At 47.9% G+C, this 24,950-nt stretch overlaps 1 protein-coding gene across 5 annotated transcripts in view; it reads right to left on the bottom strand.

The window, feature by feature from the left end:
• Positions 1-24,256, bottom strand: part of LSP1 (lymphocyte specific protein 1) — an 84,298-nt gene extending 60,042 nt beyond the window's left edge. For 2 of the 5 annotated variants that reach the window (XM_048854222.2, XM_048854225.2), the window contains exon 1: positions 24,105-24,256. In XM_048854222.2, the coding sequence (XP_048710179.1) occupies positions 24,105-24,184 (80 nt within the window). In that variant the 5' untranslated portion in view covers positions 24,185-24,256. Of the gene's footprint in view, positions 1-3,853; positions 4,341-24,104 lie in introns of those variants that run through there. The other 3 variants (XM_075129323.1, XM_048854224.2, XM_048854223.2) reach the window with 3 other exon arrangements.
• Positions 24,257-24,950: the final 694 nt, after the last annotated feature.

Here is a 24,950-nt window from a genome sequence, read left to right as displayed (position 1 = left end):
AAGTTATTACCTCACCCACCTTGTCTCGCAGGTATTGTCATTGCTAACTTATTACAAACAAGACAAAGCAGCCTGATGTCTGATGGATGCTCTTTTGCAATCCACTGACTGATAGAGACCATGCCCAACAATGGGAGATCCTAGGTACACATTGGAGAGAAGAAGAATGAGATAAGCTTGTAAACTGCCTATTCTTTTCGGATGTCATTTCTAGTTAATTACAGTCACTTGCGCTGGGTATTCTCTGCAATCATCAGGCATATCCCTGGGTTCTGTTAGCCTGATGGACACTTTCCAGTCACCAACTTTTCAGATGCAAATGACGTGCTCCTGTCTAGTGTCTTCATGCAAAGCAACCCCCAGTATCCCCACTTTGCCAGTGGCCAGAAAAAGAGCAAGAAGGGCTTGTTTTACAATCCACCTCCAGGATGCAACAAGATACTGCTCATGGCCCTCCAGGGAACAACTGCCAGGGGAGAGAGCACTCACGCTCATGCCACCCGTCGGGCATTAAGGCCTCGATCCAAAGCCTGTACAAATTGGAAAAATCATCATTCCTGTATTTTTCCACTAGGGTCTTCACTGATAGTAAATGATGCCTATGGAAACAGCATCAGTTCATTGCCAGGACACTTCTGTGGTTGACTCATGTACCTCTGGTCAGAACTTCTCCTTAAACTCTTATTTTCAGCTCCCCAAATACTTGGGGTTTTCCACTGGGCCTTTTATCTGTGCAAAGTTTATCTATTCAAAGTTCATAGGCCTCAAGCGTTATGCTAACTTGCTGAAGCTAGTATCTTTCAGGATATAGGCTTGTAGGTTTCTTGCATTACTGCTGGACATAATTCAAAGCAGAATACAATGCAAAGAAGTAAATATAATAAAGGCAAACTAGCCCACTGGGCTACGATAGCAGTGAATATTAACAATGGCAAACTAGCCAACTGGGCTACACTGGACAACATGTACAACACCACATACTGAGTATATCACCACACAGGAGCACAGCAGTGAATCGCTTATGCGGGGCAATGGGGCCAGTGAAGGGCTTAAGTGCAGCCCACAGAGTCTGAGGGAGCCCATGGCTGCCCTTCTCTTCAGTATGAAAATGAAGCCCCTTTAGGCTACTGTTCCCAGCTCCCATCATGCAGCATAGCTGGGCTGCTTGAATTCGTATTCAACACTGTATGCTGGGATCTGTAGTCCCCGAGGGCAGCTCCTCCCTACTAAAGAAAAGCATGGATGCAATCTCTTTATTTCCAGCAAATTACATGCAAACTTGGGGCTGCTGACAAGTTGCCAATGAGTCCCTTCATTGGACACAGTTACAGAGCCCTAGTGTCAAGACTAAAAGTGGGGAAAGCCATCAGCAACTTCTTGCCTCCAACAGGCAAGTGTGGGAGAAAGCTCAGTGATTCAGCAGCATCTGAAGTCACTGGAGTTTAGTCTAGTTGTACACCAGTGTGACTAAGATCAGAGTCTGCCCCTGTGTGACCCACATAAATGTGACATACCAAGATGTGCACATGCACTATGTAGGCTTGCAGTGCGACCACCCGGGGATTACAGTGAACCTGGAAACTCCATTCATGTAGCAAAGCAGAATAATAGCAATACTCCCTTGCACTGCTGTTGTATCTTGAGTCCAAGAATCCCAAAGCACGTTAGGAACATGAATGAGTTCAGCCCCGCACCAGTCCTGTGACAGAGTAGGCAGACAGAAAGTCCTGAATAGTTTAGTTGTGCAATCAGCAATTCTGCTTATAGCAAAACTTAGAACGAAGTTCTGTGCAGAAATATGACTCCTCTACAGGAGGGTTTCACTGTGTAGAAAAAGTTCTGCACAGTGCATGGACCGTCCTCTGCCTATATCTGAGCAACCCTCCTGCCTTCTGTTGACCTCAGTGGGGTTATAGCTGGGTAACCCAAGGTGAAATCCATCTCTTTTTCCCCACATGGAACAGGGGCGATGTATACAAACACCCACGCCAGAATCCAATTTAAAATCCACTTACCAAACGACCCGACTCAACCATAGTGTTAATCCGCATCTTCCATAAAATCTCCCTCTAATCTGATAAAACACCAGGGGGCATGTACTCTTCCGAATGGGCACCTACAATCCCCATCAATATTAAGAGTAATTATGAACAGCTATTAAGAGGAGGTCTAGATTGGGGCATGTGTGAGTGTTTGGGCCATTTATCTATCTTTGGAGCATGTGCAGCATGCTCATCACCCTTTTCTCCTCCAAAGAGTTTCAGCCCAGATTTGAGTTCAGATTTGAAGACTGAACAGGGGAGTCTTATTTTAGTGTAACTGTTTTGCCCAGCAGCCCTCAATTCTGGTCCATTCTCTGAGCTGCGTGTCCTGTGTTTGAATGCATTTGATGGTCCTATTCCACTTGCACTTCTTTACACCTTCCAACTCAGCCCCAAATTTCATGGTTACAAAATGAGCTTCCATAAAATGGGGTGATTCCCCTGAGCCAGGGCTGAGAGGAACATGAATGGGTCATAATGGAGGTGACCATCCCCCTGTCTCTCCAAGGGACCAATTCAATGCCAGGTGAAGTTAATGGGAGTCTTTCTGTGGTCTCCTGCAGGTATTGAACTGCCCCCCCAAAAAGGGTAGTACAGGAAGTCCCTGGATTGAATGGACATGAAGAACAAATTCCTCTCGCATCCAGGAAGAGAGACGCCCTTCTGAGGTAAGGTTTCAGGCTACAGTAGTGCCAATGGGAACCCCCAAATTGAACTGAGCCTGGAGACTGGAATCCCCCCTACCCAAAAACACACACTGCAGGCTGGGACCAGCATCCACTGGGGAAGTTGTATGCCCCAGGGAAGACTAACATGCCCAAAGTGTGGTTCCAAGGAGAGCATTAGTCTCCAGTGCTCTCATTTCCCAAACCACTAAGTCAAACTTAGCATTAAAGTAAAGAACAGAGCAGGGAGTTTCCCCTGTTGAATCTGAGCTTTCGACACCTTCCTGCATGGTTCACAATAAGCTTCCATAATGCCTGTAATGATCCGGGTGTTGGGGACACTGAGGCAAAGGTCTAAGGAGCAAAAGTGGTGTTTCTACACCGCATTAGAAAGCAGCATGGTTGCAACTGAGTGGAGTCCCACCCTCAGTAACTGAACAGAGCAGAGTGCAGCCATCCTTCCCAGAGAGATCTGGGCTCAGCATTTATTGAAAAAAGGAACCAAGGATCTTCTAATTGTCCAACATTCTGCCCTAGCGACTACACCCAGATGCTCAGGTGCTGTAAATCAGCATCTCTGTCTCCAATGAAATCAATGGACTGATGCAGATTTACACCAGCTGAGGATCTGGCCCTTTAAGGATTGTTGCCTAAAAACACACATACATTGCACAAAATAGCCCCAAAAAACTTTGCTAGACCGAGCCCCTCTCCTTCAGCTGAGACACATACAAACTCTCCAAGCCAAAAGGAAACCTCAGCAGGTTCAGGTAAATATCACAGTACGGTCATGTTTAGCTATTTTAACTATGTGCTTCTGGAAAAGCCATCAGTAAGCTCAGCTCTGCCTTGCTGATATTGTTGTTTGGGGTTTATTTATTTTCCCTGCTTCCAAGATGCTCTGTCTGCTTCAGAGCCCTGTTAATGAATAGGTTCAACTGATTTACATATACGTGTGCACAAATATACCACAACGGAACAATATTCTTCTCGTCATGAAGCGGATACATTTCCCTCTGTGGAAGAAACAGCCCATGGAGTTTGGAATTAGCCAAATCAAATTGCCATGGTGGAAGATCAATGGGCAGAGCTCCATGGAACAAAGAATCCTGCCTCTCTGCCTTTGCTAGGCAGGTACAGACTTACCTTATGAGGTTCTGTAAGCCTTGTTTGCTGGAATTCCTCCTCAGGATTGCACTGGTCATTGTGGAAGAGGCTGATCTCAGGGCAGGCTCACAGATCCTGGCTGCTAAACCTCCTTTCCCTACTTTTTTTTAATTTTCCTTTTAAAAAAAATAAATAAAAATAATCCTCTCCCTCTCTCTCTCTTCAGGAAGTTCTGCAGCTGGTTTCCTTTTGTTTCTCTAAGCCCCCCTGTTCAGCCCCCCTCTTGTCTCCTCCACCTCTACCTCCTCCACAGCCTAGTGGAAATGTCAGAGAAAAATCTTTCAGAGAGCAGCTTTGTAGTCCGAGGCAAAGCAGGGTCCCCTCCCTGCTCCCATCTGACTGCTGAGTGAGCTCAATGCAAAGCTTAAACGTCTCCTTTGCTCTAAAGGCTATTCTTCTTCTCTTTGGCTATCTGTTTCTATCTCTCCTCTCTTACACTCCTTCTGGTTTATGCTTCGTTGTTTCTCATCTTTTTCTCTCCTTCTGTTCCCCCTCCCCCACTCCTCATTTTCCTTCTCTTTTTCTTCCCTTTCCGATCTGTTTCTTTCTGCATTAACTAATTGCATAAATTAGGAACAAAAGCCACTCAGGGACACAAAACCTGATTAGGGGAAAGATAGCAGAGGACAGATTTACAACTCTGGAGCCAGATCTTGAGCTCGTGTAAATCAGCAGCAATCCATTAAAATCAATGGCGCAACTCCAGTTTGCACCAGCTGAGAATCTGACCCATAATCTAAATCTACTCTTAAAAATTAATTGCAAGTCTCAGCAACTTGCAAAGGGGTTGCAATGCTTTGTGGTTAAAAATGCTGTATCAAAGAATGAAGTGCAATATGATCCTGTTTGCATCAGGCTGATTCAGAGTACTGCATCTGAGAAGGCAATGCAGGACTAGTGGACAGAGCACTGGCCTGGGATTCAGGACAACTAGGTTCTGTTCCCATCTCTACTGCTGACTTGCTGGGTGAGCTTGGGTCAATCACTTCCACTCTCTGTGCCTCAGTTTCTCCATCCACAAAATGGGAGTGATGAGACTGGCCTCCTTCATAAAGTGCTTTGCAATCTACTGAAAAGTGTTGAATCAGAGTTAGGTGTCATTATTATGATGTCAACTGGGTGGTCTTGGATAGGGCTCTGGACTATGCCTCGGAACCTGACGTGCATTCTACTTCTGGCTCTGCCCCATCCCGCCGAGTGATGTTGGACAAGTTACTGTGCCTCTGTTTCCCCTCCCATCCTGAGTCAGTCTTGTCCGTTTAGATTGTCAGCTCAGTGGGGCAGGAAGTTTGTGTACAGTCCTTTAGTCGGAGGCATTGATGTGCCACTATAATACAAAGAAGAAGAGAGGACTGTGTCTGTGGGAGCATAGGCTTAGCAACCAATAACGACTGAGATCTAATCCCATCTTTGATATTCACTTGTTGGGCGATAGTGGGCAGGTCAAGTAACCTCTCTACCTCAGTTTCCCCATCCGTGGAAAGGGAATATCAACCCCACCTCTCTAAAAGGTGTCTTGTGAGAATTATAAAGTGTCCTTATTATCAGGACCAACATGGTTTGAGATTTTTTACTTGCCACTCTCAGTGCATCTCCTAAAATGTGCGTATGTTTTCTTCGGATGAGTAACGCTGGACTATTTACTGTAGCTCGGTTATTTGAAATGTGGATGGCTGATAACTGCCCACGTAATAAATGAAGAAATATTAGTAAAGAGAAACTGCACTGAAATAAGTACAGATGGGTATTAAATGTTTAAAAAAACCCACCACTTTAAAAATGGGTTTCTTTGTTAATTTTTTATGTATTTACCAAACAGCCCATAAATGATGAGAAATAATAAAAGCAGCTAAGCACAGTGGTTGCTCTTGCACTAGGGTCACGGATGGACTATGTGCTGGAGTATATTTATTTTACACTTCTAAATTCTGTGAGGCTAGGTGGAACTAGGAGAGCAATCAGCAAAGGTCTCTAATATTCAAAAAGATAAAGGCCCTGCCCCTGCAAGCATGTATACGTGTGTTCGGCTTTAAGCAGACTCACTCCCACTGACTTCATTGGGACTGCTCACAGACTTAAAGTTAAGCACATGTCCAAGCATTTGCAGGCTCAGAGCCTATGGTCTTTTGAAGTCACTGGCCAAATGCCCAATGGCTTCCTGCAAGATGGAGGGGTGATGAGAGGGCCTGATCCAGCAAACTTTCATTGATTTCAATGAGGCAGGGTCCAGCTCTTTGTATGGGGCTGACCATCCAGATGGAACCATTCTAGGGGTTTTATAAGGGACTGGTGGTGAATGCGGGCCGAGACAAAGGGGTGATGAAGCTAACAACTATGGCATGGCCAGAACAACTGCTGTTAAATGAAATCACAGCTCTTATTATAGCCAGAGATGCCACACAATCCGTAGCAAACTCAGGAGGGGCAGAGAGGAATGTGAAAGACTTGGGTTTGATAACTATGGGGAGGCTGGGAGCACATGCTTGCCATGGGAGGTGGACGTGGGCTCACCAGGAGGCATATGAGGCCAGATCCTCACTTGGTGTAAACTGGCACAGAGACATTTGCTTCAGTGGAGCTATGCTGATTTACACCAGCTGAGGACTGGGTCCAGAGACAATTATCTTGCCCACATCCCTCCACTCAATAAACACCAGTGCCTGGTGAAAAAGAAGCCAAAGAAATAGCCCACTGTTAAATATATAAGAGTTTTCAAACCAAAACTTTTAGCCTAGAGGAGGAGGTAGAGTCCAGTGGTGCTAAAATCCTGCACCATAGTCAATTCTGCATAGAAGCTAGAAGTGGGTGCCCTTCTATAAACAACCCCCTTCCCCGTAAGGGCTCATGTCCTCAGGTAGTGCAGAAGCCTAAATGCAGTGGAGGATGTGGGTGTTTGCTTGCTGTATGGCAGATGGATTTCCTGAGCCAGCAGGGCATCTAGGATCAAGGAGAAGTCGGTCAGATTAGCTATCTTAAGGGAAGTGGGGCAGGGGTGAAAGGTGGGAGGGGAGATAAGATCTTTGGAATGAACTGAGGAGGGTGACTCAAAGTAACTGGAGGGTGGGGGCAGAATACACCATGATATGCAAAGGGGGTGGGGGGGTTACATTTCCCATTGCATTACACAGGGTACGGGAATTCCCAGGTATCACTCCCTGATTGCAAATTCCCCAGGCTGGTGTGATGGGTTTGGGATGCTCCTCCTATAGTGAAGATTAATCAACATCCCTTCCCTTTCATCTCTGTCAGAGAATGCAGGGAGATCAGGTGGGAGGAACACACGTGTCCAGATGTGGGAGGGTCACACAGGACCCCACCGACGAGGGCCAGGGGAGTGCTTCTGTTTAAAAGCCTGCATCTCCCAGACCCGTCTCTCCAGGTGCGAAAGGAAAATGCTAGTGATTGCACTTGGGGATGATCCATTCCCCTTGACTTAATTCAACTGGGGATGCTGCAACTTTATTTTAAAAATTAAAAAAAAAATCACAAAAGTTATGAGCAAGGGGGATCCCTATCTTACCCCCTCACAGCTCGACATGGTTAGCTAGCCAGAGGCAATTGTGCAGGGGAAGCCCTCAGCCCCACTCTGTGTAGGATAGGCAGTTTCTCTCCTCCCCAACCACCACCACCACAGCTCAAGATGGAGCATAGCTGCTTCAACATGATTTATACTTCCATTCAAAGGCAGCTAGGGCTTAGCATCAGCCGTGGTCCCATCTGCCCAGCTCCTACAGCACTGCCCACATAAACCTCAGGGTGCCATTCTAGAAACAGCAGTGATGCTGCGGTAAGAAAAAGACACCAACCAAAAAAAAAGACAATTCGTTTTCCTGCTGGAGTTTAACAAAAAATCAATCAAAGAAATCCCTGCAGCGGTGTGGTGCATTTAGCACAAGACAAGACAGGAACAATAACACGGGGCAGTTTGCTAGTGCCTAGCATGCGTCCTCTAAGCCAGAGGCTCATAAAGAACTTTCCAGCAACAGACAAAAAGGGAAGGCTTTAAAGGTGAGTGGGATGGGACGGAAATGACTCAGTTCTGTTGCCCTGGGATGGAGGGAGGGAGTCCCAGAGAGATAGGGCTGCACCAGTTCTCATTAATGACACAATCGCTCTGCTATGTAGCCCGGGTTGCAAAATCATTTTGGAGGCTAAAGTATGTCTAGCAAAAAACAAGACTATAGCAAAGAAATGCAACCAGAGTGATTTGCTCTAGCACCGTTGCAATCAAAGGTCCCAGTCCAGGACCTTGCTGGGCATGAGCATGTAATCTGGCCACCTAGGATCCCAATGTTTTAGGGGCACCTCCAGCCCAGCTGCCCTGCCCTGCTGTGCACCAACACAGTTTCTGGAGATCTGTTGCTTTAAGTATACCCCACACACCACTGTCTGAGAGGGCTGACACCCCCCTGGGCAGATTCTGGCTGCCTGACCCCCTAGCACAGCTTTTGGCAGGGGGGGCTGCCCCTTTAAGTGTGCTCCCTCTGCACCCGTAGCCAGGAGCCACTCCCCCAGTACAGCTCCAGCCAGAACAGTAAAATGTCTAGTGCCAGTTCAGGGCCCAGTCCTTGAAGATCCTGAGCACCGTCAACTCCCAGAGATGGGAGCAGAGGGTGCTCAGCACCTGACAGGATCAGCCCCAGCATTTGTGGAATGTGCCTGTTCACAGTGTTGGGATGCCAAACCTGCTGCGATCATTTCCCCTCTGCCCTGCCTTTCCACTGACTTCAACAGGCCTTGGATCAGGCCCCAGCACTGTGGAGCATGGGAGTGACCTGGATTTTTAAGCATGAGTGGAATTATTGATGAAGCAGCATGGGCTGCTTCAGAATGACTAGAAAACATGGGGATGAATTGAAAGGCACTTCACTTCGATGGAGGGGGAGGAAGCCACCTTTGTGTTTCCCCACAGTCTGAGGCAGCTGGCCCTGTCCAAGCTCTGGTTTCACTTAGAGCAGCCTGGAGGCTGCTCTAGCATATGTTCTACTTCTCACAGCCCCTTGCAAGAGCACAAAATGCCCATTGTTCAAATGCACTCAACTACACCCCTTTTCTGTCCCTCCAGGAGGGGTGGGAGTGGGGCCAGGATAGGGCTGCTCTACTCCAGCAGAGGTTCCCCTTTACACAGACCATATTTCATGTCCTTTAAGACCCCCTTACACCACAAGAGAAGCATGAAGGATCTTGGGCGCTTTGGAGAATCGGGCCCTAGAACTTTAATTTTTTCAGATTAGCCCATTTGCTGTGTTCCCTCAAGTCCCGTGGAAGACGTGTCCTGGGCATCTTTTTTTCTTCCCCATGGCTCCTTTTCAGAAGCTCTTCATGCTTGTTTCCACTCTTCACTGACTACACTGAGTCCATTTCCACAGGAACTCTGGGTAAAGAAATTGCACCCTAACTGCATCTTCAGCGAGACCCTTGGTCAACTTCAACCTGTGCCTGGTGGTTCTTGTGTTAGGTGCCAGCTCGAATAGTCCAGTCGCAGTGATTCTCTTGGTGCCCTTTGCCGATTTCCTACACATCGGTAATGCCCATTGGCACACCTCCACATGCCCTAACCACCAGGTAAGGCACCCCAACGTGACAGGTTACTCTCAGGAGATCTCGCAGTAAGAAGGGGTGAGTGCACACCCCATGTCATTACTCTCTCTGTAATATTCCTGCATGGCCACTCTGCCTCTCAAAAGGGTCATTTACATACCATCCAGCCAGTGAACCATTACATTGGACGCTTCAGCAAAATTGGTGTTGAGAGCCCTGGTGTTGATGATATGGCAGGGAGGTGCCCTGTTTCCTAGCTGGTACAATCCTTCATACACCACCATCTTCATGTTCTACTCTTCCCGTCACTACCCCTCCCCCTCCTCCCCCCCCCCCCCCCCCCCGGACCCACATTTCTCAGAAAGTCTGACAGAAGTAGGTCTTTTGGGATTATCTTTACAGCATTTGTCCTTCATCTTCAAACCCTGGTTCAATGAGAAGGGACGTGTTAACTGGAATGCCAGTCTAATGGAGATGTAAGTAACCAATGGTGGGTGTGCTCTAGAAAGAAATGTTACTTACTGATGTGTGGGATCCCAATTAATATGTCCCATCTCATTTTGCTGTAGCTTGAAGATCGGCAGTCAGCCATGTTAAAGGTAATCCCAGTGAAACAGGGGCTTTAACAGTCTCAAATATCTTTCAAGTAGGAGCAGCCACTTATAGACACGTTGAATACACAATCAGGATTCTAGGACAGGATGGCTCATTTTGTGGGATTATACCAAGCTATTACGATTTTCAGGGTTTAATCCTGTAAGAAAGAAAGGAAGAGCCAGCAGATGGTCCCTTCTCTCCCTTAAGGGGCTGACAAGGTGTTGAGTTTTCTGTCGCTCATTAGCAACACCCTACTCGCTGGTTTAGGAGCAGTGCTGCCAGGCCCCGAAAAAAGGCCCAGGTGCAGACTGATGGCTCTAATAAGAGCTTCTATAACTCCAGGTGGGTGTGAACGTGTGTGAGATGAGGGTGGTCTGCTGGTTAAAGCAGACGGTGGCCAATTGGATAAAACAGATAACTGGGAGTCAGGAAATCTGAGTTGTGTTCATGACTCCACTACATACTTGCTGGTTGGGGCAAGTCTGTACCTCAGTTTCCTCCAGTGAAAAATGGAGACAAAATTACTTACCTGCATGATAAGCATGTTAGGTGGCTTAATTCATAAATGTTTCTATAGCCTTGCCAGATCCTCGGATGGCAAGGGCTATAGACGTGCAAAACGTTCTCATCAAGAGGCAAGGGAGTTACAGGGAGAGGAGAATCTGTGATTGTCCTCAGGATTGCCCCTGGAAGCAGAGCACTCCCGCTGGGCAAAACCCACCTCCCCTTCCGCAGCCTGAGAGGCAAAACGGTTTGTTTAGGATCACAGTGACAGACTGCTAGGAACAGCAGGTGTTTCACAGCATCCCAGGAGAGGATGCCTTGCTTAGGAGAGTCAAAGACGAGGGCAGAGAGGGAAGGAAAGAGGACAAGGGGGGAGAGAGATTGAGAGAAAGATACTGAAAAGACAAAAAAAAGTGGGCAAGGGAGAGAGTTGGTGAGACCACTGTTATTCATATAACAGGAGCCCCAGCTGGGATCAGGGCACCCTTGTGCTAGGTGCTGTACAAGCATGTAATAAGAGACACGTCTTGTACCAGTGATCTTAAAGATTAAGATCGACACATTATTTGACAAGCAGGGAAATAAGGCAGAGAGGCAGTTGCCCAAGGTGACACAGGAAGCCTATAGCAGAGCTGGGAACTGAACCTAGATTGTCTGAACTTCTGTCTACTGCCTCAATTACAAGAGCATCTTCCTCTCTAGAGTCCCTTAATCACAGGATCTGGGGCTTGGAAACGGCTTCTGGGGGTATCTCTCAGGCCTGCAAGGCAGCTGGAAAAGTCTCAGGATCTGTAGCACCTGCAGGTGGCCTGGCCATGGGTGGTACAAGCATGAGAGGGATGATAACCAGTAGAGAAAAGGGAGAGAGAGGTGGTGCCTAGGTCAACCACAAAGAAGGCAGCCCTTAGACCACACCCCAGATAGTGTTCATTTAGACTGACATGTTCAAAGCTGCCCTAAGGGATTGGACACGCCATTTCCAATCAAATAAACAGGAACTGAGCACCCAAATCCTCTGGGCAGTTCTGCAAACCATCCTCAGCCTTAAACATGAGATGCACTCCTTATTTTTCCGATTACAGAAATATGAACATGTATTTGATGTCCATTATTTTTCCAGCTGGCAAAGAAACGAGGCTATTATGTGGTGGAGGGAGTGGTATATAGGCAATGAGAGAAGAAACCTTCAGCCTTTTCCATTCTCCATCATAGGCAGGACTGGGTGCAATCCGCCATGCCCCTGCTTTGCCGAATGGCATTTGTGCAACATACGCAAGTGTCCACTGGGACCAACACATTCAACTCAATTGTGAGCTCATCCATATTTGAACCAAAATCTCCGGCTGATATTACAGCCCGGGGAGTTAAACTCTGCCATGGTACTGAAATCTTCCCCTCCATTTTTTTCCCCCCTGCTTAGGTTGGTCAGTCGGAAAACCAGGGACAAAGCTCCAGTGCTGGTTATTTTGGCTGGGATGGTGAATCATAGACTGGAAGGCTAAGGGACCATTATGATTATCTAGTTCAGTCGTTCTCAGCCGGGGGTACATGTACCCCTGGAGGTATGCAGAGGTCTTCCAGGGGGTACATCATCTCATCTAGATATTTGCCTAGTTTTACAACAGGCTACATAAAAAGCACTAGCGAAGTCAGTACAAACTAAAATTTCATACAATGACTTGTTTATACTGCTTTATATACTATACACTGAAATGTAAGTACAATATTTATTTTACAATTATATGGTAAAATGAGAAAGTCAGCAATTTTTCACTAACAGTGTGCTCTGACACTTTTGTATTTTTATGTCTGGTTTTGTAAACAAGTAGTTTTTAAATGAGGTGAAACTTGGGGGTACGCAAGACAAATCAGTCTCCTGAAAGGGGTACGGTAGTCTGGAAACATTGAGAGTAGGGATGTAAATATTGTTTAAAAAGTTAACAGTTTAAACAATTAAAATTATATCATTTAATCGGTTAACTGATTAAAGGGAGAGGGGCTGGGGGGGCTCTGGCCGGCCAGCCATCATGGCTGGGGGGGCTCCGGTCAGCCGTCATGACTGGGGTTGCTCCAGCCAGCTAATGCGGCTGGGGCTGGGGTTGGCAGGCCGGCACAGCTGGGGCTGCTCCAGCCACTGCGGCTGGGGCTGGTGTTGGCTGGCCAACCTGGGGCTGGGGGCAGCATGCCGGGTGGCCCAGGGCTGGGGGCTGTGGGCCGGCCAACATAGTGGGCTGGATCCTTAGCTGGTTAAACCAGCACCATGCCACTGAAGTCAATAAAGCTACTTCCGTTTACACCAGCTGTGGAGCTGATCCGTTCCAAGTACCCATCTTTAGATCAGAGATGTCTCTGCTGTATGCCCACAGTCCCATTACTGCTGAGTCAGTGAGGGTGCTATCCCCAGTCCCAACTCCTCGGCCGAGGAAGGCTAGCTCATTGCAGTAAGTAAAAGACCTTGATTTAATATTTAGCAGCCCAGGGTCATCACCCACTTTTCCTATGAGGGAGGGGGCTGCCAGCCGTCCTGCCCCTACTTTGCACTAAATGAAATCCCCAGTGAGTCTGGAGTGGGCCTGCCCCTTGTGAGAGAGACAACTCAGACTGCTGAAGCCCAGGATTAAGGCACTCAGGCGGCTGCCTCGCACATCTGGTGTGTATTAAGACGGATAGACTGGCAAAGAAAATACACTGCGATTCCAAGCAAGAATGGTTAACCCATTCATTGCTAGGTCACCACAGGCATGCATTCCTGTAGCAGTTTTCAGTGGAACATCAGGCAGTGGGAGGATAGGCTTTGGCTAAGGTCCTGGGCTAGGACTCAGGAGATAGAAGTTCAATTCTCAGCTATGCTACAGGCTTCCAAAGTGACCTTGATTAAAGTCTCTGTGTCTCAGTTCCCCATCTGGGAAAAAGGGGATCATGCTTCCTCTCTCCCTGGCATATTTCGGTACTATACTATTTGGGATAGACACTGTGTCTTATTACGTATGTATCTATACATTGCAGAGCACAATGGGGTGCTGATCTCAGCTGGGCCCTCTAGGTGCTACGGTCCTACAAAGTGTGAGAATAATACCAGCTTTGTACAGCCACACCATACAGGGTCCTGTATCTCAAAGTATGCACAGCGGCATCCGGGGTAGATGCCTGTGGCACATAGACCAGGTACAGCTGCCCAGGAGCAAGCGACTGGCTAGGTAGTGTTCCCAGTGGCACATGTCTTCTGGAATACCATGGAGTACTCAAATAGAGGGGCCTCTGAATTCCAGTTGTACCATGCTAAATACCTCCCAGAATGTTCCTTAGGCTATCCCGATTCCTTAGAGAAGACTCGAGGAAATGTTTCCAGGAGGGCTAGCTCCTGCAGCAGATCCAGGGGGACACCAGTGGCCATCATACTAGACGTGAAATCCTATTAGAAGAGTGATGGACTCAAGATGGGTTAGGGCACAGAAAGCCAGGCCAAGGCTAGTTGAGGTCAAAGCAAGTGTCCGCTAATGAAGTATTCCCAGGGAAAGCAAAGCCCACACACTGTGCAACATGAGAGCAGACTCCATTACTCCCAGACAGAGGGGGCTAGCCCTAACAGAGCAGGAAGCTTGCCAGGAAGCTCATGCTGCTGAAATTGTGACTGGTGCCGCAGGAGTCCTCACTGAGTGCTGCTGTGGGGAAGCTCACAGTGCTGGAGTCTGGACTGATACCTACAGGCAGGGCCAGCCCTAGGAGTCTCACTGTTTTTTGCTGCCCAGGACGGAAAATGTTTTTGGCGCTGCCCTCCCTGGCTGGCCGAGAAAAAATATCTCACACACAGCTAGGCACGGAGCAACATGAGGCCCAAGGCAATCGCCCTGCTTACAGGACACTGCTGTGGGGAAGCTCACACTGCAAAAGAGACCCAAAGCAAAATAAGTGTTTGCAATGTGTGACTTCAGGAGCACATTGAATTTGTTCACTAGATAGACGGGTATTAAGGAAAGAGAGACACTACAAGGAAATAAGAGTAGATTAAGGCATCAGCAGCTCTAGGGCACCCCTCTCAGGAGCTCTTGGTGCACGGGGTGTGCAAGGGCAAGTCCCACAAGGAGGGAGATGTAGCCAGGACATTCCTATGCCCCAACTACTCCTGGCTGCTGGGCCAGGCCACAAGCGCTGTTGGCAGCTGGGTTCAGGCTGCTCTAACCTGTGCCAAGGGTCAAACCAGCCCCAGCTTGCCCCCACTACCTTTTCCCTCACACTCAGTCCCTGCACTGAGCAGATCCCTGGCCCAGGGATGAACAGACCCATAGCGGTTCCTTCAGAGCATGCGGTCCAGTATAGCCAAAGACAGGGATTGTCAGGACTAGGTGCCCAACTACATCTGAATTTCAATGGGATCTGGGCACCAACCTACCTCCCTGAGACTCTTTTGAAAATACCACACCAAATCTTCCCACTCCCAAGGGGTCTCTTCAGAGTGCAGCCCCCAGGCCCTCCCATCCAGAGGGAATGGGAGGAAACAAAGTTGCTCGGTGACACTGAGTGAGGAGGTCACTGCTTCGAGCTCTTGGCAACAGTAGGTTCCCCTCCTGGACTTGTTGGTCTGGTGCGTGCAGTTGCTCTAAGGTGTCCTCCAAGGGGAAGGCAGGAGTAGGAGAAGGAGGAGTGCACAGAGGATACAGCAGCCAATCTGGCAAGCGTCCACAAGCAGGAGGAAAGGTGTGTGGACGAAAAGGCAGCCATTTATGGTCCACCCCCATTGTGAAGTACAAAGAAAGAGAGAGAGAGGCATCTGCTGAGTTAGAGCTGTCCACAAGCAAGCTACAGTCCCAAGCATGGTCAGCCCACACGACTGTAGACAGGGATACCACGATGCATTACTGGGGCCTTAGCCTCCTGCCACCGGATAACAACAGCTCCCACTAGTTTCAGGGGCAGTCACTGGCATCCTGCAGCAGTTGACTTGGGCCAGTGGCTGGCTCTGAGAAGGGAAAGTTCATTATTTGTATTATGGTAGCAGCTAGAGGCACCAACCAAGATGGTGGGCACTGTTGTGCCAGGTGCTGCCCTGCCCCAAAGTGCTTCCAATTAAGGCCACACAGGAACAGAGCCCAGGTCTCCTTGCTCCCAAGCCAACACTATCGACTGGGCCAGGTTACTTCATAGATCAAACTCGGCTATGGGGAAGTTCATGCTGCTGAGACCCTGGCTCTGGGGAAGCATAGGTGTTTAAAGTGCATCTACTCCTCACACACAGAAGTCCTCTGCTTGCCCACAGAATGGGCCCAACATGGACAGTGGTGATGTAAGTACAGCCTTGTCTGTCAGCTCTGGGAATGGAACAACCAGGGCTGCTGCAGGTCAGAATTGAAGGACATGAGTTTTAACTCCCTAGCTGCTTGCTGAACTGTCTGCCAGGGAAAGGTGGAGCACCATAATTAACCATAATTCATTGAACATTAGCCAGCATTTGTGCAGCACTTTGAAGTGGTAAAGCACCATGCACGATAACTGTGCAGAATCATAATTAGGTGCATTGGCAGAGCTACGGGGGTGGGGGAATAACAACCGGGGATGCTGTGGATCAAGAATAAGGAGCATTGGTGGGGCCCTGAGAGGGCCTGGAATAGCAGAGGTCATTGCAGGTCAGACCTGAGGATCAAAGCTGTTGGGGGCTCCACGACTGGAATCCCAAGGCATGCAGCAAGTCAGGATGGAGGTGTATTGCTCTTAACCACTTAGTTGCTAAATGACATATTAGATCCAGCTAAAAAAAGCAGGGTGGGCCCAGTGTTCCTGGCAGACAGCTGTGATAAATCCCGAGATTCCAGACAATGGAAGGGAAATTGCATTCACAGTTAGGAACTTAGGAATGCCCATACTGGGCCAGCCAAAGATCCATCTAACCCAGTATCCTTGACAGCCAACGCCAGGTGCCCCAGAGGGAATGAACAGAACAGGTCATCATCAAGTGATCCATCCCCTGTCGCCCATTCCCAGCTTCTGGCAGACAGAGGCTAGATCGGGACACCATCCCTGCCCATCCTGGCTAATAGCCATTGATGGACCTATCCTCCATGAACTTATCTAGTTCTTTTTGAACCCTGTTATAGCCTTGGCCTTCACAACATCCTCTGGCAAGGAGTTCCACAGGTTGACTGTGTGTTGTGTGAAGAAATACTTCCTTTTGTTTGTTTCAAACCTACTGCCTATTAATTTCATTTGGTGATCCCTAGTTCTTGTGTTATGAGAAGGAGTAAATAACACTTCCTTAATTACTTTCTCCACACCAGTCATGATTTTATAGACTTCTAGCATATCCCCCCTTTGTCGTCTCTTTTCCAAGCTGAAAAGTCCCAGTCTTATTAATCTCTCCTCATATGGCAGCCATTCCATACCCCTAATCATTTTTGTCGCCCTTTTCTGAACCTTTTCCAATTCCAATATATCCTTTTTGAGATGGGGCAACCACATCTGCACACAGTATTCAAGATGCGGGAGTACCATGGATTTATAGAGATGCAATACGATACTTTCTGTCTTATTATCTGTCCCTTTCATAGTGATTCCCAACATTCTGTTTGCTTTTTTGACTGCCGCTGCACATTGAGTGGATGATTTCAGAGAACTAGCCACAATGACTCCAAGATCTTTCTTGAGTGGTAACAGCTAATTTAGACCCCATCATTTCATATGTATAGTTGGGATTATGGGCCAGGCACATTCTGGCAGCTGTGTAGGGGGTAAGGACATCTGCAGGAGGACTGATGGCTGATGGGAACAAACACATAAAACCAGTAGGAGGCGATATTTTGCTCTTCTCTCACACCCTCCCACTGAGGCTCTCAAAGTGCTTTGGGAGCATTAACGAATTAAGCTCTGAACACACCGGTGAAGGAGCTAAGGGTTACTAATGATATCTTAACCATGAGAAACCTGAGGGATACAAAGATTACATAACTCACCCAAGGTCACATAGCCTGTAAGTAGCAGAGCTGGGAACGAAGCTGCAAATCTTGTCTTCTGTTTGGGCTCAGTGACGAGAACAAGCTATGCAATGGCAGTCACAAAGACGTCCCATAAGGCTGCCCCCTTGACTAGGGCATGGCTGGCTGTGTTAGGCAAGGGTTAAAGCTTCTACTCCCCCAGAACTTTGCCTTGAAACTTTTCGCATTCTAGCTCTCTCCTTCCTGCTGCCTTATGAAATAAACATGAGCAGAGCATGCCCCCTTGCGGCTGACAGAGGCAAATGCTTCACATCGCTGCCTGGGCATAAGAACAGGTGTTCGTGTGGCAGAGTCTTCCCATTTTCCATGCATCCAAACCGGCAGCAAACAGCGCTTGGTGGTACTATAGTAGCAGCCGTGTTAGTCTGTATCCACAAAAAGAAAAGGAGGACTTGTGGCACCTTAGAGACTAAGCAATTTATTTGAGCATGAGCTTTCGTGAGCTACAGCTCACTTCATTGGATGCGATGAAGTGAGCTGTAGCTCACGAAAACTTATGCTCAAATAAATTGGTTAGTCTCTAAGGTGCCACAAGTCCTCCTTTTCTTTTCGGTGGTTCTGTGTTACAGCAGGTTCCCTGGTGCTGTAACATGTGTGCTTACAAGTCTCAGCTTTGCGGTGCTGCAGGCAATCAGTGCCAGCCTAACCAGTGCAATGCAAGAGACAGCACATTCCACGTTCATGGGCTGAACAGAGACACTGGATTAACGGCTTATGACAACAAACTGTAACCCACTAACAACTCCCCCAACTGTCTTCCCCTTCCTTCCTTTCCTGAAGGGGTGTTAACAGGCCACTTCACCTTGAAGGGTCCCTTGAAATATGTGTTAACTACTTATGCTACACGATCTGTTCAGTTTGTATTTAATTGTGGCACTCTGAGTACGTTTCCCAGACCTGAAGAAGGGCCCTGCCTAAGCTCAAAAGCTTGTCTCTCTCACCGACAGAAGTTGGTGCAATAAAAGATATTCCCTCACCCACCGTCACCCTTACACAGTGCCCCAGCCGTTCTAGTGCCTCGCTGTATTGTGCACTGCTAATAAGAACTCAGAGACCATCTTAACCTGGACACTGCCACCATCTCTCCAGTGCCATCATCACCTACTGTATGCAGCATTCAGCTCCCACCTCACCTGGGTAGTGCCACGACCATTCCAGCAGCAACCTGTAAAATCTGCCACAGGCTGTCATTTCCAGCCTGTTCCACACAATGCCACAGCCACTGCCCCCCCCCCCCCATGCCCAGCTCTGCCACTGGCCCTCCAGCCCACACAGCGCCACATCCCTGCAGCGGTGTTATTCCAAGTCAGCCTGTGTGTTGCCAGGGCCCAGCTACTGCCAGCCCAACCTGGGCCATTCCACTGCTTTTGCTTTCACTACCCCTTTGCTCTGCCACACAGCTCCCCGCATTTTGCATGTGCCCCCACCAAACTCCTCTGAGCTGCAAAGTTTAGTTTCAGAGTCTGGAACTTTTGCTCCATTCTGAGGTGCAGGGATCTGGGGGTTTGGTATGAACCTGTCTCTGCTCCTAATCTTTTGTATCCCTCCACCTCTTTCCTCCCTCCCTCTCTGTCATTTTCTCTTTCATCCTCCACTCCTCCTTTTGAGGCTTCGTTTTATTAAACAGCTCGCTGGAAAAATGGCAGTGCTCTGACCCACAGCTGCTAAAAGGGAAGATGATGTATGTGTCAGGAACCTGTTTCCAGCTCATTTCCAAACAGGGAGAGAGCCCCCAGCATCCCTGCTGTGTCCCCACTCAGCTTCTCCCAACCAGCCCTATGTGAGACTGAAAATCCAAATTGGGCTGTCTTTTCATGAAGATAAAAGATGCAAAACTGGCTTTGTGTACTCCCAAGCCTCTGGAACTAAACCCTGCCTCACCACTAGGCTTGAGAGCTGTTCTCGATATTTATACTGTTACCATTTGACTAGAGCAGGGGTAGTCATTAGGCAGACTGCGGGCCCAATCTGGACCACCAGGCGCTTTTGAACAGACCCCAAAATCTTTTTTTTTATTTATTATCATTATTATTATTTTCCCTGGAGTCTGGACCTTGACCATACCTTGACCAAGAAATTTGGACCTTGATAAAAAATAGATTACCCCATCATAGAGTCTTCAAACCTAGGCTGGCCCTGAATTTGCAAGGTAAAAATGAAGCAGAAAAAAGAAATTAGACATAATAATAATTAATAATCTTTCATACTGTTTTTCCTCCCCCCATCTTAAAGAAGTAAAAAGGGCCACAAGCCACTTTTTTTTTTTCACATCACCTTTAAATAAGATGATTCTTAAATTCAAAGGGCCAGTCACAAATTGCCCATATATATGGCACTCTTTTGTCAGAGCCAGGGTATTTTCCAGCTCTTTTTGTTATTCATTCAACTAGAACCTATTCCTTCCCCGCCCCGCCTCCTTTCTTTGATGGAGCAGCTTGCCCTTGAGTGAGTTGAGTTAAATTTTTAACAGCCTCTTTCCCCTCCCCCAGGAATTTGGTGTTAAGGAATTCAAAGATAGCTCCTGAGGTATCAATTTCCCTAGACAATCTCCTTCCAGCCTCGGATATACTTAGCAACTGTGGTAATCTTACTTAGGACTTCCAAGTCTCCTCTAAGGGATCTGGAGAATTCAAGACAGCTGGGGAGGGACGTGGCAAAGGAAGGTATGGGGCCTGCTAGCACAGCAAAGCCATCTCGAGCCAGTGACCATACATGGTCGGCCCAGGGCTCCCCGCAGCCCGGCGGATAGGAGGCCAGAGAAGGAAGGGGACACTGGATGGTGAGGTAGAATGGCTGATTGTGTCTATAAGAAGTTATTTTCTTGACTATGCTCTGAAGCCCACTAACAAGAGGAGCACCTGCCTCGCATATATATACATATATATATATATATATATATATATATATATATATATATATATATATATATATATATGCGATAAGTGGCTTGTGTGGAAAGACCAGTCATATTAACTGCCGAAGGTTCCCAAGTGATCACTAGGAGGATGGGGAGGGTATGCTGCATTGAGTGACAGGGGGATCTCGGAGGTTCAGAGGTTCACATTGTGTACTGGATTATCCCGCCTTTTGTAAGCTGTGCCCTCGCCGCACAATAGCTCCCTGATCTCCCAAATCAGCCGGCTGTCCTCTTTGGGATAGGCGCGCCAGCTCCCCCTGAACTACAGTGCATGATCTCTTCAGGGGCTGGCCTACTTACTCCCATCCAATCTTCAAGAAGCAGCCATTTCCCTCCCCGTCCCTCCTCTCCTCAGCAGCCATCCCTCTATCCAGACCTCACAGGCAGAGAGGAACAGGCCCCAGCGCGCGAGCGTGTCTCTCCTGGCCTTCACTCCCGCAGTCCGGTCTGCACACTAGAGCTGGCACCAGTGGAGCTGCACCTCGCTAGCTAGAGCGACAGTGGAAGAACGGCCTCCACGTCTCAGACGTACAGCAGCCATTGTTAGATACGCAGGCTGATGCCCAGCCTGAAGATATGCAGGGTTAGCCAAGTCCCCCTCTTCCTCCCACATTTACACTGGCACAAGCGGCCCATGTCATTCACTGCCAGTCCAGCTCCAGCAGCAGCAACCGCCGAGGAAGCTGTAGCGTAGACAGGGCTATGTAATTCTGACCACCATGTTGTCTAACCCGCCTTGAGCCCCCTCTATGGGAGAGCTTCCAGAACTGCTACCACAGGTGAATTATGGGACCATTTTCGCAAGGCCTTGGGGCCTGTATGAGCCAGCGGCGCTGTTGGAAGCAAACAGGCTAGGTGATCCAAGCGACACTGCTGACTCCTGTTGTCCGGCTGTCCCAGAATAACGGTGTAGAACCGGTGCAGGATCCAGCTTGGCAGCGTACATGAGGGAGTGAAAAGAGCCTGTGCTGTTGTAGTGGGACCTGTGGGCAATTTTCTGACTAGCCTTCATCTTACTCTGAACAAATTCTGCCCTGCCTCCACCCACGTCAGCTCCTCATTCACTCTCCCTCCACAAACCTTAACCCCCACGCCCCTGTTTGGCTCTCTCCAGGCCCTCAGCCCTCCTCAGAGTTGTCTCAGGAGCATTGCTGTAACTTGATCGGCAACAGGTTTAGCTTGAAAGCAGACTGGGTACAGAGTGAAAGGCCGATAAGCGAGCTAACAGCCTTGACCACTGGGTGGTAAAGACCGCCCACCCCAAACGTTGAACAAACCCTTTTTCCTACATTTTAGGAGGCAGATTTCAGGAGAGGTTGCTCACCTGGGGGAGTGGGGATAGTAAAACAACTGCAGGTTAAACTAGAACTGAAATAAACCTAGAACTGGACCTATTCAGAGGTTTGGGAGGGAAAGTGGTTATCAATTTTAAAAACAAAATTACACACACACACACTTTTCTTCCCCCTATCAAATTTTTAAATTTAAAAATTTGTGACAATTTTCAAATTTGACCAGGGATGGAGGGAATCACAACAATTTCATCTGTATTTTCCCTCTATTTTTTTGGTCCAAGTTTCAAAATTTGAAAAGTTTCAACCTGCACTAGTTTCTAATATTTGTGATCTCTGCCCTCTCTGTTCCTGCCTGGGAGCACAAGGGCTGACATACCACAGAAAAGCATTCTTGCTGCTATACTCCCAGTCATAAAGGCGTTCCTTAACCCCAGATTCTGAGACTCAGTGGAGAGACTGTGTGAGAGCCACTGATCACATTGGCACTGCACGAGCATCCCACCAGCAATGCCTGTGCTGCCAAAAACATGCCCTGGCCCCCAGCATGCAACTCTGCAGGCAGCTTTTTCTTTGGTTGTTTCAAAGTCTCGGTCAGGAACCTAGAGGGGAATCCCCCAACACATAGAATACTGTCCCAACATTACTGCAGTCTGATTAGAAGCCTGTGCAGAGCTGTCCCCACCAAAAAAGACATATCTGCACACACAAACATGGCAGGCAGAGGAATGAGTGGAAAAGCTGCACTATGCCAGGGCTGTGCCAATGCCTGACTAATTACATACAGGTGCTAACTAGAATATTTGTTGCAACAATATATCACTATTTGTCTGTTCCAAGACTCCACAAACCTATAGCAGGACTGAAACCCTCAAGAGCTTTAGTGTGCCCATGTCTATTCCCTGTGAGACAATTAACCCTTTTGTTACTGAATACTGCAAAGCATGCATTGAACATGAATCCTTCTTCTCCTGATCCCCATTACTCCAAAAGTATTGAGGAGCTACAGACAGAGATTTTCTTTTATCGACTTACATAAGACATTCTGTGTTTTGTGGGGAAGTGTTATATATTTTGAACACACGTTGGATATGATTTGGTGAATAATGTTGTTCGTTTTATTTTTGGAGAGGCCAGAGCCAAACCCCCAAACTTTATAGACGCTCAAAATTTGAACCCAGATCTAGATGAGCCCAAGTCTAGATTGCACATTGGTTAAGCGTGTCTTTGTCCTTCTCTAGTAGCCAATTCACAGACAAAAGCCAACTGCTACTGCTCCCAGCTAATGGACTTACTCTTTTAACCTAAATGGTAGATTGTCTGTGCCTTGGAGCTAACAGTCCAAGTTTCAGTCCCTGGTGACAAACCAACCAGGGAGGTGTCATTATCTGGTTGCTGTTATTTCGGGGATGATGTAAGTGAACAGGGAGCTGTACAAACACACAAAATACAACACCCCTGCTCTAAGAGGTTTCCAGTCTAATTCAGCCAGAGAAATATGATATATAGGGAAAGAAATCAAGACTGCAGCAACTCCCATCCAGTGCCTCACTTGTATTTTCAATGTATTAACATCCACTTTCTCATCCATCTACAAATATCGTGATAGCTGGGGCAAAAATGGCAGAGCTTTTTTCCACAGTGCAGAGTCGCAAAAGGGACTTTTTTTCTCTGCCCTGGTCTTCTTCCATGAAACTCTCCCACAAAGAAGGACACACTTCATTATAACCTTCACACACAGCTCTAGCTCAGTAGGTGCCCTCCAGACCAGATTTATGGACAGCCTGAACATGGAGTCAAAATGCTTTGGGGAGAAAGATGAAGTGGACTATATAAGTCCCCCTCACCCAAAGTCTAAATGGGAGTCATTCACCAGTGCCCCAAAACAGTTGCTACAGGGAGATGGAGGAATGGACAATAGAATTCCTCCATTCCCTCGCACGCTGGACATGTGCGCATCCTACAGAACAGGGGCATCTGATCTTCATGGCTCCACAATGAGTCAAAACCTCAGATCCAAACACCCAAGGAGCTTCAGTCTAGCAGTGCCAAGTTTGGCCTGAGCTGCAATCTCTAGTTTGTCCCCAGCGGGGACTCTGAAGTCCAAAAGAGGCGGGAAAGGAAAAGAGTCTGATTGTCTTGCAGCCCTGTGTCCATGAGCGAGCTAGTGAGCCTAGTCAAGAACTTTCTAGAGCTTCCAATGGCTGGTCTCTTTTTACGTTTCCCTTTCCTTGTGCATGCACTGCCGACTGCAAGGACTCTTAGCTCAAGTTCATTGTGGGCTCATTCAGCCCCTTGTTTTGCTTCTACCTTCAAGTTCTCTGGGTAACCTGTAGCCCCGTCAGAATTATAAACCAAACCATGAGGTAAATTTCAGCTACTCCCAAGGGCCTTACCTTTCAGTGTCGGTTGGGGGGTCTTCCCCCTCCTGATTCTTGCTCTCGGGGTCTCCATGGCACTCCTCAGAGTCTGACATTTTATTTCCTTGCTAACAACCTTGTCAAATCGACAGGCTCTGCAAAGAGCTCTGTAAGAGTACAGTATGTGTGTGCGCGCGTGCGTGTGTTCACTTTCATACCACCCTTCCTGTCCTCTAACCCAGCACAAATAATGACGGAAGCCTCTGAGTTTTGAGGGGGGGTTGGGAGTTTTTACTTTCAGGTTATATTTAAGGTTTTGTTTCAATCTACTGCCTAAAAATCAGGAAGTACTAACCCGAGCTGCAGTGGAAGCATGCGGCAACAGCCACTCGGAGGGCCTGTTAGAATAGAAAGATGTCTGAGAGACAGACCATAGCCACACATGGTGCAGTAGGTACTAAACTACTAAATGGCTGCATCTTTAAATGGCAACATTCGATAACATCCACCTGCCAAGGATTGGTTCTGTCCGGGCCACAACACCTTGGCCACAAAGCCACTGAAGCATCCCTTTGTCAGAGTGCAAGACTGTCCCAGCCTCTGCCACTATCATCTCCAACACACACACACAGGCCCACTTCTGGCCAAGCCCAGAAGCCCCCTTTGCCCAAGGGTGTTCTGCTAGGGGTTTTCCCCGGGGGTGGGGGTGGGCTTTGCAACTCTGCGCAGCCCCCTTTCCCCAATCTAGCCAGGCTGTAGTGCTTGGTGGATTTTCTTGTGCATGCTGGTGCCCACATAAATACTTTCAGGCACTCGCACAAGGGCAAGGGATTCTTGAAGGCAAAACCAGACAATGTTCAGAAGCAGCTGAGCGATCCAGTC

Source organism: Caretta caretta, chromosome 6 (genome assembly GCF_965140235.1).
Source record: "Caretta caretta isolate rCarCar2 chromosome 6, rCarCar1.hap1, whole genome shotgun sequence".
NCBI classification, from domain to species: Eukaryota; Metazoa; Chordata; order Testudines; family Cheloniidae; genus Caretta; species Caretta caretta.
This window is presented reverse-complemented; position numbering and strand designations above follow the sequence as displayed.